Source organism: Typopeltis vanoorti, chromosome 3 (genome assembly GCF_054136105.1).
Source record: "Typopeltis vanoorti isolate ZY-2024b chromosome 3, IOZ_Tvanoo_1.0, whole genome shotgun sequence".
In the NCBI taxonomy this organism is placed as follows: domain Eukaryota; kingdom Metazoa; phylum Arthropoda; class Arachnida; order Uropygi; family Thelyphonidae; genus Typopeltis; species Typopeltis vanoorti.
Window position 1 is genome coordinate 135,933,833 of NC_143551.1, and position 21,736 is coordinate 135,955,568.

General features: G+C 34.2%; 1 protein-coding gene across 1 annotated transcript in view; it reads left to right on the forward strand.

Moving 5' to 3' along the window:
- Positions 1-21,736, forward strand: part of ClpP (Caseinolytic protease proteolytic subunit) — a 66,626-nt gene that overhangs the window by 36,339 nt on the left and 8,551 nt on the right. Inside the window, exons 3-4 of the mRNA XM_090416031.1 lie at positions 1,049-1,145; positions 12,974-13,161. Coding sequence (XP_090272157.1) covers positions 1,049-1,145; positions 12,974-13,161 — 285 coding nt within the window. The remainder of the gene's footprint in view (positions 1-1,048; positions 1,146-12,973; positions 13,162-21,736) is intronic.

Sequence of the window (21,736 nt, forward strand, 5' to 3'; positions counted from 1 at the left end):
AGAAATGAAAAAATTAAATTTTGTTTGTGTTTATAAATAATAGCAATGCTTACAACATTATATAAATGTAATACAACACGTGAAAGGTTACAGCTTATGTTTTGACATTGATTGAATAGTTAATAGTTGGATTTGTTCAATTACCACTTTAGATTATGAAACAAATGCACTGCGATCTAACGCAGTGTCTGTATTATCATGTTCGGCCAATTTCAGCTAAACTTGCCGATATTTGTTTGCACTTGTCACTGCGCATAACAAGTGAATCTAACACTGCTCAGAGAGTAGTGTCGCTACAGATAAATTGTATGCTTGCAAGCGTTATTTCTGAGATACGAAACTTTCATTATTGGTGCATGTTCGTTGTGAAATATTTTTGGTAAATCTTATTTTATTCTGTTAAAATAACATATAATTATTTATTTCTTATAGATACAAGGCTGAATTATGATGAATGTCACTGTTGAAAATATGAAAAGAATTATATTTTTTCAATTATCGTTACACGAAACAAATGCACTGCAATCTAGCACAGTGTTGGAATTATCGCATTTGGCCAATTGCAGCTAGACTTGCCGATATTCATTTGCGCTTGTCACTGCATGTAACAAGTGAATCTGACACTGCTCTCTGAGCAGTGTCAGATTCACTTTATTTCAGTATATTTCACTTTATTTCTATATTTGTCAGAAACTTTTATTATTGGTGTGTGTGTTCGTGGTGAGAGTGAGATATTTTCAATAAAGCAATTTTTTAATATGTAAATTTATTTATTAATAAATTGGTTACTGATTAGGAAAAAAAGAATTTTTTTTTTATTTTTTGTATATGCACAACCCCCACTTAAAATTTTCACCGGCCAACACTGATGAAATTTGAATTTTATTTTTAACGTGTGCTTTTAACTGGAAGAAAGAATTCAAGTAAATCTTCTTGCTAAGAAATGACATAAGATAGAATGAAGTTGAACATATTTTGTAAGTTTTTATTTCTGAAAAGCAGGAAAGATGTTTTATTTATTAATTGATTGATCAATTTATTTGTATAGATTACAGATGAACTTTCCAGCCTCGTAGTAGCCCAGCTGCTATTCCTGCAATCTGAAAGTAATAAGAAGCCTGTTCATATGTATATTAATAGCCCAGGTAAATATTCTCTATTTTAATTATGGAGTTTTTTTCTGTACAATAGATTGTGTACATTATATGTTTTGCATATAATTTCCATTTTATGCCAGAAGCATCAGAAATAAGAGAGATGAAATAAACAACAAATTAGACGATAACCACAGTAATTAACTTTAATGAAAGTACAGATATTTCATACTGAAAATAACAGTACATCATCAGTGCATAGAAACAAGTAAATCAAAGAAGCGGGAATACAAGGATTTTTGGGAATAAGGTGATACTTCTTCTACATACAACAATTGGTTTACCAGTTAAAAAAAGTTGCCACATGCAAGAAATTAATATATTAATAAATAATATTAAAGCTATTTTTGATGTTCATATAGAATGAGAATATCCCAAACTTTTGGGGGAGAGAGAGAGAGAGAGACAATCATTCCGATTCAAGTTTGGCCAATGTAAAAGGGCTTCATTACTTTCTTTGAAAAGGCATCATATTTAAAACTGCTTCTATGGAGAAGACAAGCTTCATCCCACCGGATATTGTGTTTAGCATCAATACTATATTATGCCAGACCAGACTTTTGAGGTTTCATGTATTCAATATAATACTGATATTCGTTAATTCATTTTTTCACAGAACGGCCTGTCTGCCCAAAGTATGTCAAATTATATTCACAAGGTATCTGGTAAACACCAGCTAATGATAGAAGTGACAATTTGTCTTTTGTAGATGGTAACAGATAAGACATTTTGTTGATAGGAAAATATTTGGGAATAAGGTGATACTTCTTCAAAATTCAACTGGTTCAGAGATACCAGATAAGGGATTGGAACCCTGCGATCTGTTGAAGAATCCTTAGGTGTTGGAACATAGGAGTCAATTATCTGCTGTATTTGATGAGGGCTGTAGCCATTAAATTCCATTAAAGTTTTTATAGTGAGAAGTTCTTGTTGTAAGCTTGAAGGAAAGGGGCATACTTCATGTGTTCTATTAAAGACTTGATAAAGAAGGATGTCGAAGAAAATTACTATTTTCTTCGACAATTTCTACCGGCAATTTCTTTTTCCATGGTGAATTGAATATTGGTAAGTTTATTTTCAGAATGAGGCCAAATAGCAAAAACATCATTGATATAACAAAACCAATGAGAAGGTTGGGGATGAATGGATGAGAACAAGGTATTTTCCAGATGGTTCAAAAAATTGCCTTTATCCACACATTCAATTCACCATGGAAAAAGAAAATGCTGGTAGTTTATCATTCTTGGAAATCCTTCTTACTCACACAGCCTCCAGTATTTTGTTAATGGGATGGATATATTCCATACTAAAATGTCTCTTTGCATAGCTTTCTGTTAGCACTGTACATTAATTCCTATGTCCTTAGGAAATTTATAAATTTTGCCGAAAACATACTATAATTTAATTTGAAAGAAATTTATAATATCTTTTTTGTGTAACATAATTTATTAGTATGCCGGCAATAAATTTATTTCTCCACATTTGGCTGTAGTCATGAAAATGTTTTCATATACAGATAAAAATGTAAGTTTGTCTTTAGCTTTTGGACACCAGTGTATGTATGAAAATACAGTCTGTTTAGTCTCTATGCAAATATATCCACTTGTCCATCCAAACAAATAACATCTCTGCTTTCCAACCAGCAGGCTGTGGAATTGAATCTGATCATGGCATGGACATTCATGAAAGTATCTATGTTTTGGTAAGCTAAAAAGTAGTAGCCTCAAAGGCTTGAAATTGTTTCGCTTTGCTTTGAATCTCCATGATAGTAACCTCTGGACTCTCAATTTGTGGTCTCCACCTGCACCCTTGGAGCTTAAAATTGTAACTATCAAGAGCAGTGCCAATAACAGTTAAGCCAGGTACTGTAAAGAGTCATGGTCTATGCTTGTACATTCAAGAGAATAACCAAAAGTTATTCTCATGAAACCATTATGATGCATGTTGAATATTAGCGAACTGTCACTTTTATTCATTAGAGGTATTCGCCATGACACAGCTTGCCAAAATGTAAACATCAAATCGTTAATGAAAAAAAAAAATCCTTCTCCACTGCCTGCTCTACAACACTGTAGTTGTAGAGCAGGTTGATTTTGACCAAGTTTTAGAATATAGTACTTTTTTTATGTATATTGTTTCTAATATTCTTTTTATATCCTGTGTTTGCCAGTTTGAATTTAGAGTTCTTCAATGTAGAGATATAACTGTGAATCCATTAAACAGATAAGAAAAAAAATACACACATGAGCACAGTGGAATGATATTTAAATAACGGTACTAAGTTATACAAGCTCAGGTTTTTGTGAGAATGTGTGGGAACTGGCACTGCCGCTGACTAGGCTCTGTAATTTAAGTCTCAGGTCTGGTAGAGTTCCAAAGGAGCGGAAAGAGGACAGAATCATTTCTTTGCATGAGGGAGGTTCTAAGCATGCAGTAGCAGATTATAGACCAATCAGTATCTCAGACACTGGTGGTAAAAGTACTGGAAAAATTAAAGTTGGCATCTTGTCTTGCTCTTCTTTGTGTATCAGTTGCTTGCATAATAATCTGTCTATACTTATAACAGTTTTCTGATTTCAGTACAGTTTCTTGTGACACACTTTGTCAAAAGTGTTTTGTTAGTCACTGAAGCATGCAAATACCTCCTAATTCATATTTTTTGCATTTCTCTGTCACTGGTTGTATATCTAAGGCTATAATCCCCATAAAATTACCAAATACCACATTCCATCCTTCCTTTAACACTTGAGATTATAGCAAAGCTCTTTTAATTTCATATATTTGGATTATATCTAAAAAGATAGCCAGACTGTTATATAATCTTCACACACCACTTTTAAATCACGCATCAAACTAGTAGTCCTTAATAATTTGCCAAGAGGCAGACTTCATCCTCTGGCACAACTGGAAGTATATTAAGTGCCATACTCCTGCAGTTAGCCTATTTTGGACATTTGGAAGATTGCCAATAAATATTTACCAGTTGGTGTTCTGATACTATTTTTGGCATTATTGGTAGCAGTGAATTCCCCCCACACACACTATTAACAATAATTATGGCTGTATTATTTTAGCCAAAATGTAGGAGATTGTAATTTCAATACCACCTTAAGGTCCATGACTACCTTCTTTTCCTGAATTTAGATAGTGTTGGGACTTTAGTTTTGCTTTTCAAGAATGATTTTAGCAGATCTCTCTCTCATATATATATATATATATATATATATATATATATATATATATATATATATATATATATATATATATATATATATATATATATATATGAGAGAGATATAATATATATGTGTATGTATGTATATATATATATATATATATATATATATATATATATTCATATACAGTACATAGATCAATTAAAAATTGAATGTTGCTCATGCATGTTTCACTGTCTATAGCTGACAGCATCTTCAGGAAGATATTTAACACACAAAAAAAAATTTTCCAGCTGCTGTGATTTCTATAAATTGAATTTATAGAAATAATGGCCATTGGAAATGCTGTCCTGAATATGCTCCCAGCCATAACAACAGTGAAACATGTCAGAGACATTCAGTATTTAATGAATAAAGATCTATGAGTCACACCTGGATAATCATTTATAGTTGATATAACTACTCATGGTGGTTCGAATCCCACTGTGGGAATGGTTGTTTGTGAGATCACGACCCTGCTTATTGGAGACATGAAGTGGCTTGGAAAAGTTTCATGTTTGGTCCCCTAGAGTAGGGTTTCTGGACTATGAAAAAATATAAAAAAATTACAGAAATATATTAAATTGATAAACACACAAACACACAGAAAAAAAAATTCCTAGACCACCCATGGTACAAATTGTTGTGTCGTCCATCTTGCTAATTGATCCATTTATGTTGGTTAGTTGGATCTATTCTTATTTCTTTAAATTCCATTTTTATTTTGTTAGATGCTGATTGATACTGATCTGAATATAAGGAAATTTACATTATCCTGTGCCACCCTATATTCAAATTAGTCTATATAATACACAGGAATCAATCATCAACTAACTTTTGCAATCTCACTTTATACAGGCCGGGGTTAATATTATCATTTAAGGCTTCCACAAGGTTCGAATAAATTTTATGAGCAGTGCAATGAAGAAAGATCAGGCAAACAACAAATTGAATTCAATAAAATAAACGTTTAATACATAGTTATAGAACATGTACATTTAAGCATAATTTTCTAGGCAAGATAATCTAATTGAACAATATTCAAAATATCTTTGAGACACTAGTAGCCACTCGGTTTGGTTTAAAGATTAAAGTTAAATTTACAGATCTTATTCTTCAACGCTTAAATACTATTATCACAACTTGTCTCTATTCAATGAGATAATTCAATTCTTTTATACATCAACTTAGTTCAAATACTCATAACAAACATAATACATTAGGCATTAAACATTCAGCTGTCAATTCTATATTCTTCCAAATAATTGAAAATGGTTCACACAGTTCAATGTTCCAGAATTTTACAGTAATTATTCTTAAGGTAGAATTTTCTAATTCTCTCTTAGTCAAAACACTTAATTTAATTATGAGGCAGTTATCATATCAAGGGGGAAACACTTTTAAAGCTCCATACTTTGGCTATTTTTTGTAGAAGTCACAGTTAATGTTAAGATATATCAGGCGGAGCTAACTCTTATTTCTTCACACTGAAATATAAAAAGGACTGCTCTTACCGGGTTACACCTTTTACACACTGGATTTACTATAGGCACACTTAAAACTGTAATTAACTATTACTTTGAAATAACACTATTCAAAAGAAATCTTCACTATAATAACTGAAATATTAAACATAGAGTTTCACAAGTCTTGACGCACTCGTTTTAGGTAATCTACTTATTCCTAATTTTCTTCTATGCATTAAATTCGGCTTTGCACTAGTCTTCCTCAAAACAATTGGAATTCGTCGTAATTTTAGAATTCCGTAGAAATATTCCAAATTGCCTATTAATTCCCAGTCCTTTCTTATCGATTTACGGCATTTCCAAATCCCCTTACTGTCACCCGTTCTTTCCTTCTTGCTGTCCTGAATGCTTCTCCTCTCTCTTTACTTTCGTTTTCCAATTAAATACATTCATTCTTCCCACCAAAATCCGGTTCTGACCAGTTCAGCTTACATCTACTTACTTCTCTCCATATACATTGCCTTTTCACGTTCTAAACACGCGCTGACTAAAAACAAGCTCCATTTCTCCTTCAGCAGCCAATCACATTCAATCAGAAGAATTACATAAAATCACTCTTACATACAGAAACCAAATAAAAGGATATTTTACAATTCATATAATATACATTTAAATTTACATACATACAGTTTCTTATAATAAATTTTGCAGAATAAACTAAATAAAATGAATGACATGTTTATATGGAGTCTTTTCATTATTATTACATATTCTAAGATTAAATAATTAATTAATAACAAACAAAACTCAAAGCATTGATATGAATAATATATTGCAAGCAAGAGGCTAACAATAAATAATATTTACAAGTCTTGCTTATGACATGGTGGGATTATGTTAAATGTGAATGAAGTATTAAAGCATATAAAATATCTTTATTCACAACTTAACAAAATGTACTATAGGTTTGCTAATAACCTTTTGTGGGTGGGAACCACATGTGGGTCGAAACAGTAAAATAGATGTATATTATTTAAAATTAGTTCAATGAATGAGTAGTTTTACCATGCATCTCCTGATTATTTTTACTTTATTTTATTTTATTTTTTTTGTGATAAGTATTTCTCTTTGTATTCATTGTCAACTTATTCTGAAGATTAGAACAGCTTTCATGAATAAATTCTCAAGTAAAAACATATTGACAGTGTTATAAAATCACTTGCTTAGTAATTAAAAAAATAAAACAAACTTCAGAGTACAAGTTTTTTTTTTTTTGACCTTGTTAATTGCTGACTAATAATAATAATTAAATATCATATGTATTCTAAATTGCCTAAATTTTCAATGCTAATACACAACAAATGGTATGTTTATTATTGTGTATTCATCAGAATGATGTGCTTCTTAGCAACTACTCAACTACTCTTTTGATGTGCTGCCATTTGACTTATCTCTTAGATCGTTTGATTCTTGTAGTCCTCCATTGAGGACTAATTATTGTTGGACTATTTTTGGTATACTCTAGATTTTGTTGTATATGAGCCCCTCAGCAGGTGGTAATTTCTGAGATCTTGTGCAGATTATCATGCCATGATCAAAGTGCTTAGATTTATACACTCACCTTGAATTGTGTATAAAATGTACATCCTCATGCATACTGAATAAACCTCTCATCCTTCTCTTTGGAACAGCCTTTCTCACACTGTACTTATCAAATCCCTATTCTCTTTCCCACGCATCATACTAATGTTCTATGGGATTTTTTTCAATCTGCTATCCCTTAGTATCTGTTTCATATATATATATATAGACACTTGACAGTGCATTTCATGAAATGGTGGATTCCATGGATTATTGGTGGAGTGTTCATAATTTAGGTGGGAGATGAATTTTATCACCAGGTGTGAGACCACTACCCTGCTTGTTGGAGACCTGAAGTGTCTTGAAAAAGATCCATGTTTGGTCTCTAGAGCAGGTTTTCTGGACTATGCAAAAATAAATAAAAAATATATCAGATTGATAAAAATGACAAAAAAAAAAAAAATTAAAATAGTAAATTCTTAGCCTACCCACAGTACAGTAATACTATAGGTTTACAATAACCTTTCGTGGGTGGGAACTACATAATAAAATAAATAAATAAACTGCCAACTCAGTGTATGATACATAACAAAATGACTTTTTTATGTGAATACATTAGTGGTACATAGATTATTATTATTATTACAGGGCACCCACTCTACAGCCCTTGGTCTCCACCAACTACTACGAACTGCAACTACCATCATCATTATCATCATCTACTGGCCACCACTAGTTCACAGACAATCACAAACCTCTATGCCTATGGTGGGATTCGAACCCGCAGCCTTTTGGGTAGAGTGTAGATATGTTAACCACTCGGCCAATCAGGTCGGCAATAGATGGGCTAAAGGTTAAATAATTAAGAAGTACACACATGCCCTGCTCAAGAAATGACATTACTTACATCACTGGCACAATTATTATTATTATTATTATTTTATTTTATTTTTATTTTTTTTTGTATAAAGTAATTACTAAGTTGGTTTAGAAATAACACGTTGATCAGAGATTAGATACCTCAGATATTAGGGGGTCTGAACAGATACCATCAGTGGCAGAATCATATTAAAAATGAGGGCATTAGGCATTGTTTACATTGTCTAATGCCTTCATGCATAACATTGTTTACATTCAAGAATGTGCAAATAGGGCTAATCTAAAGTGGTATGGTCACTTAAGTAAAATGGAAGAAAAAAGTTGAGCAAAATGGGTGTTTGATGCCAAGATGGCAGGAAAGAAGATCCAGAAGAAGACTAAGGTCTGGGTGGATTGATTCAGTCAAAGGTGCCTTAGAAGTACGAAATGGTAGATACTACAATATTGGAGTGCTGACAAGTAATAGACTGATTCGAAGGAAAATTGTTGATAGGAGATTAATAATAATGTAAAGTTAAGTGCTGTCATTATAACCTTGAACACCTCTTAAGGGAACTTACCAGGAAATTGATAATGATGATGAAAAATTGCTTCAACCATTTTCACCTTGTTTCACGTAGACAGACAGACACGTTGAAGCTAATTGTGTGCTTTTGTTAATGCTAGATCAACAAGAAGGATTTATAGGTTCAATTCAAATTAGTGATAGACGCTCTTCTAGGTCTTTTCAGCCTCTTCTTTGCATTGGAAGTTTAATTCCATGAAGAAAGAAACTATAGTTTTTTTAAATCCAGGATTAGGAACATGAGGTGGCTGAAATTGTGTGCCTTATTCTCATCACTAGTCATCTAGCATGTTGGCAGTAATGCGCTCAACTGCTGTCAACCAGCTGTTTATTGTTGCTAGCTTATTTAATGATATTGATTCACAACACAGAATGATAAGAAAATAATTAATATTTGTATTCAGAATTTAAATGCTGTTACCAGTCTTTTTGCCTTCTCTCCGAAAGAAGTTCATGCCGTATTGAGCAAAATATATAGGCGTAATAAATTATATTTAGTTTTTTCTTACATGTGTATGTGTGTGTTATTCAAAAATTATATTATGTCTAATGCACATGTCTCTAATAAATAACTACTATACCAAAAAATATTGTTAGATAAATTGAAACATAAAACAAAAATAAACAAAGAGTAGAGGAAAAATGGTCATCCTTTAAAGACATTGTACATGAAGCAGCAAAACAAGCATTAGGAGAAAAAACAGTTAGTACAGAAACTAATTAAAGATGGACACAGTGGTTTAAAAAGGAGATAAAAAGCTTAGTGAAAGAAGAAAATTGCATTTCATAGATATCTACAAAACAAATCAAATACCTAAATTTATGAAGAATATAAAACTATATGAAATAAAGTAAATAGTGAAATAAGAAAAAGTTAAACAGGAATATTGAGATAACTACTCCAAAGAGGGTGTATGGAGAGGTAGCACCCTAGTATTGATGTCAGTCACTGATCTCAGGGTCAGGATATTGGGCTCTGGTCCTCAAATACACTCAACTCTCACTTATGGTGCCAAGAAGTTGGTAGTAGTGCACACCAGCGGCCATATCCCGGTAAACCGCTTTCTGTATTGCTGATACCCTCACTTAATTTAGCCCAAAATTAAGTGAGGGTATCAGCAATATAGAATGCTGTAAATAGGGAATGTCAACCTTTATGTGCATGAAGTCTGGAATGGCCAAGATGGCAGAAGAATCAACATTGACTTATGATCATTGGCATCAAGGGCATGACAGTAAGATGTGCGGCACATTGGGGGCACACTTGTGACATCTAAGGGACTTGTGGCTAGCCATTGTGGAAGAGATTGGAGCTTCACCACATATTTATCCATTGTCAACCATGAGAAACACCATGTCACAATATGAAGTTAGAGATACGGTTGAGACCCCCTGCAACCATCAACTCTTATAGCTACAGGGAAGAAGAGCTTGAAACCGGGAATTGTAAGACAAGAACTACTAAGGTAGTATATGAAGATGATGTCCTAAACCCTATGGGGAGGATATTCTCAGATGTCCCTTGTCTGAAAACCAGGAGCAATCTCTTGAAAATAGTAACAATGAATGTCAGAACACTCTATGAAGTGGGAAAATTAGACAACTTAATGCAGGAATTAGAAGTGATGAAGGCTGATATTGCAGGTATCAGTGAAGTGAGGTGGACAGATACAGGAATAATAATAGGAAGAAATCACACTATAATCTACTCTGGCAGTGACTTACACCTTAACGGAGCAGCACTTGTTCTAAGTAATAGAATTGCAAAATCTCTACATGGATATTGGCCCATAAATGACAGACTCATAACAGCCAAAATAACTACACAACCATCCAATTTGTTTATTATCAGCATATGCACCAACCCAAGACCACCCAGATGAAGAGTTGGAACAGTTTTATGAAGACATCCAAACTGCAATCTCTAGTGCTAAGTCAGATGATATTATTATCATGATGAGTGACCTAAAGTCAAAAGTGGGCTCAGAAAAAATCCATTTTGCATGGGAAACCAAGGGCTTGGAATCAGAAGTGAAATAGGTGAAAGAATAATTCAATTCTGTGAAACTAATGACCTAATAATTGCCAACACACTATTTAAACATCCTCCTATATACATGGAAAATAGGAGCAGAAACTATATACATGGAAAAGCCCTAGGGACATCTATAGAAACCAAATTGACTATATAATAATAAGCAAAGATTCCAAAATGCAATAACACAAACAAAAACATCCTGGAGCAGACATAGGATCGACCACAACCCAGTGATTGCAAAAAACAAAATAAAACTTAAGATACCAAGCCAACCATTCATAAGAGAAGCTTATAATTCAGATTCACTTAACACCCAAGAAGTTAAAGACTGCTTTATAAAAGAATTCACAAAATCCCTTAAAAAGTCTGACACCACAACTCACACAGAAAATAGAACACCAAAGATATAATAACCACATTTAAAATTTAAAAAAAATACCAAAACAAATTTTAAAACTAATTAAGCATGTACACACACACACACACACACACACACACACAGAGAGAGAGAGAGATAACAGTTCTATAATAAATACAGAACAAGGACAGACTGAAGAAATTAAAATAACCAAAGGAATTAGACAAGGTGATTCATTAACTCCCACCTTATTTAATTTAGTGAGGGATGAAATAAAGGAGTAAACAAAATAGAAAAATGCAGAATACCAATCAAAAATAAAAAATTAAGAGTAATTGGATATGTTGATGATATAATATTACTAGCAGAAAATGAAGATGACTTATAAAGATTACTAAATACTTTCAGTAATGCAGCAGAAAAGAAAAACATGACGATATCAACAGAAAAACTAAAACAGTGCGAGTTATCTAGGGATCCTTAGGATGCAAATTTATAAATTGAAAGGAAAATAATTGAACAGGTTAGTAAAATAAAATAGTTTAAGAATATAAATAAACAATTATGGCATTACACAAAAAGAAGTACAAGAACAAGCCATAAAAGCTAAAAGAATATCTGTATGCCTCAACGGCCTCATCCGGAAGAATAAGAACATAAGCAAAGAAACAGAAATAAGAATATATAAAAGCATAATCAAACCAGTACTAACATATACAGCAGTCACATGTGCAGCAACTACAAAAATTAGACCAACTACTGGGATGAAAACATTAAGAAAAATTGAAGGTGTAACATTATTAAACAAAATCCAGAAGTCACAAATACGAGAAAATTGGACTGTATTCAAAAATGGAAAACTCATGCAGAAAGAATGCAGGATAACAGATGGGCAAAGAAAGTAAAGAGCCGGATATCAAATGGAAAGAGAAATAGAGGATAACCAAGGAAAATGATGGCAGGATAGTCTTTGAAGATGGAGGCACTACAAGCAATTATGCTTAATAGTGAAAAAGATGTTCTTTTATATTGTTCATTCAGCTCTTCCTTGTCTTCTTCTTCTGCTGCTCATACCTTCAACCTTCTCTAACATAATTGTCTTTTTCAGTACATCTACTCACTTCATGTCAATAGTGCTAAATTTCTGTTTAGCAGTCAGTTCCTCCAAAGACCATTTCATCTTTATGTTCTCCTAAACATTTTCTTGTTAACCATTATCACTTTCCCACGGAATGATTTTAATAATTTTCTCCATGCCCATAATTGAAATGAATTAATTTGGCTTCTCTCTTCTTAATGGCCACCCACTTACTGATTTCCAAATGTTAGGGCTGCCTATTCCCTTTGGTTAATAGTAAGATGTTAGAATAGTTATTTATTTTTTATTTATGCTAGCTTGTAATAAGTCTCATGAGATAGCTGATTTATTTACTGTTAGAAGCAGCTGCATGATTTTGCAGTTTATTTTTAACAGCATTATTAAAAGCACTTGGCAACTTGTATTAATTGAATACAAGTTTCTTTTGTTTTTAGGGGGTTCTGTAACTGCAAATCTGTTTAGAATAACACGAGATAGCTGATTTATTTACTGTTAGAAGCAGCTCCATGATTTTGCAGTTTATTTTTAACAGCATTATTAAAAACACTTGACAACTTGTATTAAATGAAATATTACTGCATATTTTTTAAATTGATGAATATGTTTCTTTTGTTTTAGGTGGTTCTGTAACTGCAGGATTAGGTATTTATGACACTATGCAATATATTTTGCCACCTGTAGCAACGTGGTGTGTAGGTCAGGCATGTAGTATGGCTAGCTTATTGCTGTGTGCTGGATCCCTTGGCATGAGGCATTCTCTTCCTAACTCCCGCATTATGATTCATCAGCCTTCAGGACATGCTGCAGTAAGTAAATTTTATCTTGATGAGGACTTAGAGAATGATTAAGTTAAGAGTGTTTTATTTATTCTGCTATATTATTCTGGGTTACAGAAATGAATAATCATATAGCTGTCAGTGATATCAATATTGACTCCAGTAGTGAGGTTAGCATTTTTTGTACCCGCTGGGAAATTCCAGGAGGATATAAACACAAAAGCATAGTTAAAATCCACCCTAGTACAGTGCAGACAACAGGGTGACAGCGAGGCCAATGCATTTAGTGCATCTCTCTCTCTTTAGGCATTTACAACAGTTATAGAATTGTAAAACTACAACTTTCTTCTTTTCAGTTTCTTCTTTCCTGGAAGCCAGCAAGAAACATTACAGCTAAAATATGAAGCTTCAGATGAAATACCATCGATATCTGTGACATTGCTATAACTAATCAAGCAGCAATATCATATAGGAATCTAATATGTTACAGTAATCTACCATTTATCTGAACTTCGAAATAGCAATCCTTCAAATATTTGAACCTTAAGACAACTGACCTCTGAAATTGCACTTTCCTGTGATGCACTCAAATGAATTTAATTGTGTTTTTGCTCTTAACACTAGATATGCCCTTTATATATATATACTAGGGAAGCTCCCCCCCCCCCCTGGCATCCACGCTGCCCAACCCTCTTGAGTTCTGGACTGGCAGGCCGGTTCTCCTTGAATTTTGAAGACTTGAAAGGGGGATTCTGCCCGCCCCCCTGGCGCCTATGGTGCCCAATCCCCGAGTTCTGGACTGGTAGGCCGGATCTTGAATTCTGATGACTCGAAAAGGGGGTTAACCTAACCTAACCTTCCCCCCCCCCCCCCCCCCGGCTCCCACCCCAAGTTCAGGACTAGTAGGCCGGTTCTTCTTTAATTCTGATGACTCAAATTTTGAAGACTCGAAAGGGGGGGGGGATCTGGCACCTATGGTAGCCCCTGAGTGTCGAGTCTTCAAAGGGGGCTCCCCTCCTCCATTGGCGCTTATGCCCCTCCCCCAAGAGTTCCGGACTGGTAGGCTGGTTTTCCTTGAATTCTAATGACTCGAATTTTGAAGACTCGAAAAGGAGGTCCCACCCCCCAGGTTCCGGACTTGTAGGCCGGTTCTCCTTGAATTCTGATGACTCGAATTTTGAAGACTTGACACTCAAGGTAGCCTCTGAGTTTCAAAACATTTCAAAAAATGTGACATAAAAAGGCTTATCATTTTATATATATGTGGTAGATGTGTGTGTGTAAAAGTATGCTAAACTGCAAATATAACATTCAATTGGTAATATAATGGGAATAAATGTAACGTTGTGAGTTTAAAAAAAGTATGGCACCTTAAAAGAATTCAGTGCAATCAAAATATCATGTTGAATGCAGTAGTCACCCATGATCAGCAAGTGTTCACCTATTCTTTCTTCATCCTAAACACTTGCTAATCAAGGGTGATTGCTGCCTTCAACATGATCTTTTGATTTGCTTAAATGAAATGCTTAAAAAATACCATTTATGGCATGCTTATGCTATTTTAAAAAAGTGGTAGAATATCCCTGTAATTTGCGATTCCTTCAGAACCACAAATGTTGTGGCTGCCCATACTTTGGAATGATGAGTAAAGTTGACAGAGCACATCTTCTTATTCTCTTCCATCCTCAAGACAGGTTGATTTCCATGTGGATAAAAGCCTTCCACCATTCTGTGTTCACAACAAACCCTTTCATATGCCAACAGCTTTGAAAGTCCAGTGCAGTTTTAAGGACTTTATGTCCTTAAGTCCTGGGTACAAGATTTGGGTATAATTTGAATGAGTAAGACCAAAATAAATCCAAGGAGTTCTACTTTATATAGAGCAAGAGGAACAATGTTTACAGAAAGGCTGCAGAGGATTTATTGAATGAGCACTTTGTCAGTGTATATCATACTGGCATGAAGGATGGTGTGCACTGCCCAGAAGGCCTGCCTTGATCCTTTCAGTAGATAGTGCTTCTGTTCTCTAAATAGGCTGTGGTAGATGAATTTCATTGCTCAGTGTGAGACCACTACCTGCTTATTGGTGGCCTGAAATGGCTTGAAAAAATTCTGTTTGATCTTTGGAGTAAGGTTTTCAGATTATCTAACCCTTAACCCATCTGTAGTAATAATGTATAATAGGTATATCTCTCATGGGTAGAATTCATATAAAAAATAAATAAATAAAATGCTAGAAATTATGAAATAGAAGTATATGAGCTCTCCAGGTTAGATGTTAATAAGGCTGTAGTATTGAATGATATATCATCATGTAGTATGAGGGGATGTGCAAAAGGAGTTGTCTCTGCTCTTGACTTGGCTATTAGTGTGTCATGAAGAGTGGAAGGAGGGGAAAAAACAGCCACCAAACAAGAGTGGTATAAGATAGAGATAAGGAATAGACAATAGGATTATGATTGGGTTGATCAAGTGTGAATTGCTGATGGAGATTCATATGAATATATGGTAAATTTTTTCCCCACTTGTGAAGGCATTCGAAAGGTTGCCATATGTAAAGTTGGTGTACAGAGTTAATGGCAATGAGGATGCATTATAGATTAGTCAGATGGATAAGAAATTGAAGATTGATTGTTTGCAATTAGCAGGTTATGTCTAGGAGACAGGGAGGTAAAGGGAAGATGACCAGTAGAGTAGCATGGATCACCATTGTTCATTTTATTCACTGATTCAACGTTGTTATAAATAGCAATGCTGCTATCAAGTCCCTCCAGGAAGATTTAAATAAACTTTTAACTTGGTGAGATAAGTGTGAATGGGATGTTAATGTCAATAAGTACAAATTTTTGCACTTTGGAATTTTGCATTATATTGGTGGGACTGTAAGAAATGGATGAGAATCTAGGGATGATCTAGAGAGACTTGAAGTCCAAAGGGCACATTTCCAGAACTGTAAAGACTACAAGACCATTGCACTTGTGATGAGGATTTTTATAAGAAGAGATTGAGGAAATGTGAAAATCGGTGCTCAGATTTTGGAGTTTAGTGAATAGGCAGAAAAGTATGATAGAAACTTGGTTGCTAACAGTTGGTAAACAATTTCTGCCAGATTAATATGGAGAGGATTATACACGTTGGAGAGTAAGAGTCTCTCTACTGGGAGTTGTATAAAAAGTGTAGTAAGCTGAAATATATAAAAATTATTTGCAGAATTCATCAGGTTCACCTCTCCTAAGTGGTTAAATCTAAATTCATTAAAAAATTCAGGTCTGACCACTTTATAGTCACTTGTGTATTTAGACTGTAGAAAGATGATGATATGCTTATTTCTTTGTTGAAGAGATTTGGTCAAATGAGTGTGTTTCTTCAAATAAAGAAATGATCAAGATTAGTTCCACCTGAATTTTCTTTGTCTCCTACATTGGAAATAAATCACTGGTTTTTCATCATTGCTTGCCTTGGTTGGCCAAGTGGTAGCATCTCTACTTTCCTGCATACAGGTTATGGATTTGAATTCTTTTGGTATGGATGTTTGTGAATGTCTTTAGATGATGTAGATAATTTTCATCTTCTGTCATGTGATAACAAATAATTGATTCTTTGTCACCCAGATGTTAGTTTACAATTTTCAGCAGTTTTTCAACATGAAACACATACTGATTGTTATATCCACACTACTTCTCATAATAATCCCAGTCAAAAAGCTGGAACTGTAAAATCGTGTCGTTTGCATCATTGTAAAAATATATTTATTTAATTTTTTTATTGTTGTACTTTATTCAAAACATGTCTTCAATAATTTCTCTCTCTTTTTCTCGTATTTTACTTTAACTTAAATACTCTACTTATTATACAGTCGTAACTCCGAGTACATAATCCATTGCTTGATTTAGTCACTTATATTTAATCCTTCCCTTTCTCAAGGCCATAACTATGTTATTCTCGTGCATGTAATTTTATAACTTGGGAATTTGCCTCAGGCTAGAGTCGAATTCCTTTGTTATAACAGCAAGTATTTCTTCAATATTGATTTCTGAAAATTTATTTTTTATTTCGACTGCTCCATCAGAAATCGCAGATAAGATTAAAATATCCTTCCAAAAGAAAAAACATTTCGCTTAGCACGGAAATACTTTTAACTCTCAACACTCTATCAAGCAACGTAAAACTCTATTCTACAGTCATGGAAAACTTTCCCCTTAGATCACATAGGTTCGATTTTTATGAGCAATGCATTGGTATGCAGGAATCAGGCAAACTATTTGACAAAGAAAACAATTTATTCATACTAGTCAAGTTACATTAAAGGTTAATACTAAGCACACAAATATTTCTGACTCTATACTTCCCATTAACTTTAGCTAGGAGCTTAAACTATTATACCAAGTTCAACAATCTTTCACTAAGTACACAGACAATGGTAATAATTGTGCCTACATTTAAATCATATATTAGTAATGACCTACAATGCTATATATATCAGGCAAGTTAAACATTAGGTATCAATAAACGCTATCTTATCTCACAATTAAACAGGTAAATTCTCAATGTATAGCTAACTGCCTACAGTCCTTAAACAATGCTAACAAATATGCTAGAGCAATCTCTGCTACAATTCTATCCTTTAGTTATTCATATATAGAAGACCTTACTTTGTATTAAATCGTCTAGTCCATGTCGGTAGATCCTTGAGATCGTCACCATCTGTTTCATTCCGATATTTCTTTTCACTTACGGGCTTTTAATGACATCTGGCTGCAATCAGCAGGTACTTTGGTGGTAGAACTCACTTCTTTCAATGCTTAAGCGACTCGTCTAACATCTTCGGGTATCTCTTGGCTGGAACTGGTCCCTTGACCTAGAATCGACGGGACATATATGAACCGAGAGCTGGAATAGAAAACTGGGCGAAAGCCTGCTTATCCAGTGATGAACATCGATAACAGCCTCTCCTCTTTTAGCGGTCCACTGGCCACCTACGACCGACCTTCCCCGATGAAACTCCCGCTATGACAACTAACTTTCTCCAACGAAACCTACTCCCTGACGATGACCTTTTGCCCTCGATGTTTCCCCCTTTTAAGCTGCTCCATTGACCTTGGATTTTGCTACCCTTTCATTCCCTTGGGTATTCACTTGGGTCTGCTTTTTTCATTGCTGCGTTAAGGCAGGAAACCCCGTACATTATTTACCTTCATAATAGTAATAGCCTTAGGTCTTATTTTAATCTGTCTGGGACATTTCTTTGTCTTAAACATTCTATTAATACAATTCTTTTATACATAATTTTCTTTATTCTTTGTCTTAAACAGTCTACTATTACAATTCATTTATACATCATTTTCTTTGTTGATGTACAGTAATTCAACAGTTAGATATTTACAAAAATTGCAAGCAAATCAATCTAATTTTAATTCCTAAGTAATTAAAATTGCTTAGGAATTAAAATCAATGTAGAAAGAATTTAATATAAAATTTCTGTCTATACAAGATTTTACAGAACCATTAAAATCTTATTGTTCTTCTACAATCAGAATTGAATTATATCAAATCTGCCTTTTTAAAAAATGATTTCAATGAGTATTTTATCAAGAAAAAAAACTTTAAACTGCTTTAGGCTGCCAGTCTTTAGACCTCCTGAAGATATCATTCAGATTCAGATGCCACTCTTCTATATTAAAGAAATTTCTGCATGTATTACTAAAGTTCTAAGACCTCTTAATGTTGTAGTATCCTTTCATTTTGTCAGGAATATTTCTATCTTCCTTCCCTCACATAAAAATAACCTTCCTACATTTAGCTTTCCAGGTGTCTACTATTACTTTTACTTCTGACAGTCTGGTAGATCTATAGCCATCTGTCATGACAAACATAAATCCATATCCAGTATCATGAATCAGAGTAATCTGGCCTATTAGAACATGTCATCTTGTTCTTTGGGGAAAAAAACTAAGCCTTTACAAAAAAGTAGATTCCTTGTAGAACAGTTATACAAAGAGAGTTGCAAGGCCTTTCTACACCACCTGAATTTAAACTGATCTGATGTTTCGGTTATCCCCTATTATTGTGTCAATCTCGGTAAATTCCAGATTATTATCTTATTATATATATATGTGTGTATATATATATATATATATATATATACGAGGGTGGTCTGAAAAGTTCTCGGCCTCAACCATAGATGACAGCACTATCAGCAAGATTTTTTTTTCCTAAGTTGGTAAATCTGTCATAAGCATCCATGTGAAATTTCAAATCATTCTATCAAGTAGTTTTTTTTTGTTGTTGTTGTTTGTTTGTTTGTTTGTTTTATACAGCTGTCTGAAGCAAAAGTGTTGTCTATATCCCTTGAAATGGATAAAATTGAGTATCGTGCTGTTATAAAATTCTTTGTAAAAGAATGTTTAACGCCAAAGAAATTCATTCAAAGTTCATAAAAGTTTACAGGCATTCTTCTCCTTCGTTTTCGACAATTAAGAAATGGGCTGCCAAGTTTAAACATGACTGTACCAGCTTTGAAGATGATCCACGTGAAGGACGTCCAAAAAGTGTAACAACACCAGAAATCATTGATCAAGTGCACAATATGGTATTGGATGAACGGCGAGTCAAAGTGCGTGAAATTGCTGAGACCATAGGCATTTCAAAAGAATATGTAGGATATATTTTGCATGAAAAATTGCAATTGAAAAAGCTTTGCGCAAGATGGGTGCCGTGCTTGCTCACAGCAGAACAAAAAACTGTCATGAAAATCTCTGAACAGTGTTTGGTGTGTTTTAAAAGAATAAAACTGATTCTGTGCATTTATTTATTACTATGGATGAGACTTGGATTCACCATTACACACCAGAATCCAAACAGCAGCCAAAACAGTGAACAGAAGCTGGTTGTTCAGCGCCAAAGAAGACAAAGTCTGTTCCATCAGCAGGCAAGGAACAGACTTTGTCATCTTTGGCACTGAAGAAGAAGACAAAGTCTGTTCCATCAGCAGGCAAGGTCATGGCATCGGTGTTTTCGGATGCCAAAGGCATTTTTTTTAATAATTATCTTGAAAAGGGTAAAACAATAACCAGGGAATATTCTTCCAATCTTTTAACCAGACTAGATGAAAAAATTTGTGAGAAAAGACCTGGTTTGCAGAAGAAGAAAAACATCTTTCATCAGGACAATGCACCTGCCCACAAAGGTGTTTTAGCATGGGAATATTAAGGGATCTGCACTTGTTGGAACATCCATCCTATTCCCCAGATTTGGCTCCCCTCCGACTTTTATTTCTTCCCAAAACTAAAACTCTTCCTCGCTGGTCAGCGTTTTTCTTTGAATCGAGAGGTGATTGAAGCTGTGGCTGGTATTTCCGATCTTATGAGAAACACTACAGGGACAGGATAATGGCACTGGAGCATCGCTGGAATAAATGTATTAGTCTTAATGGAGATTATGTTCAGAAATAAAAATAAATTTGAAATTATAAGATTATTAGATATGTGAAGAGCCAAAGGCTTCAATTCGGCGACATATAACTTGTTTAAGTTAAGGGATATTACATCCCATATAGTTTCTTAGCCGAATAAGAAACTCAAAGAGTTTCATGCCGAATATAGTAAAAACTATATATAAAGTTCGGCGATTCCAAGCGTAAGCAAATACCTGGATACTGCAGCACTGATCCCAAAGGGTAGTGCAAGCTGGGGCAACTCGTGGTAGAGGTGGAGCGAGCTCCGATCACTATTCTTGATATTTGCCATAATGTGAACTTAGCTCCTAGGAACTGTATTTTGTTCACATTATGAGAGAAGGTCACTACCCAGACCGGTTTCGACCTTTATTGAGGTCTCATCAGTGAGTAGCCAGACCTAGTTAATATCAAGTTTGTAGCGAACAGAACTTGTACCCCTACTACGAGTATTGCCGTGAGGTGCTCTAATAAATTATTAGATATGTGAAGAGCCAAAGGCTTCAATTCGGCGACATATAACTTGTTTAAGTTATATGTCTTTGAAATTTTAAATTCGTTTTTTCATTGTTAGATCGAGAATTTTTCAGATCTCCCTAGTAGTACTACATGAAAAATTTACATCATTACTAACTTCCTATCTACAATTTTCCTCCAAATCAATCTGTTATTTGTCAAGACTTCATCATTATCAGATCTTATATTTCTACCTTCTAAGGCACTTTTTTACCGTATCAATCCACCTATATTTCTTGGTCTTCCTCTGGGTTTTTTCCTGCCAACCTGGCAGAGAAGACTTGTTTTGCTAATCTTTCCTCTAACATTCTGTTTAAGTGACCATACCACCTGAGGTTAGCTCTGTTAACGCATTCCTGGATGCTGACAATGTCAAGTTCTTTCCTAATATCCTTATTTTTAATATGATATTGCCATTCATGCCATCTGTTCACACACCTAATCTCTCTCAGGACTCTCATATCTGCGGTGTCTAGTCTTTGGTCAAGTGTTTTACTTCTAACCCAGCTCTCAGATCCATAAGTTAAAATTGGTTTGAACACTGTCTTGTATAGCTAATTTAGTGTTTTGACTAATTTCTCACTTATTCCATATAAATTTATTCAGTTGACTTCCTACCATACCAGCTTTGTTGAT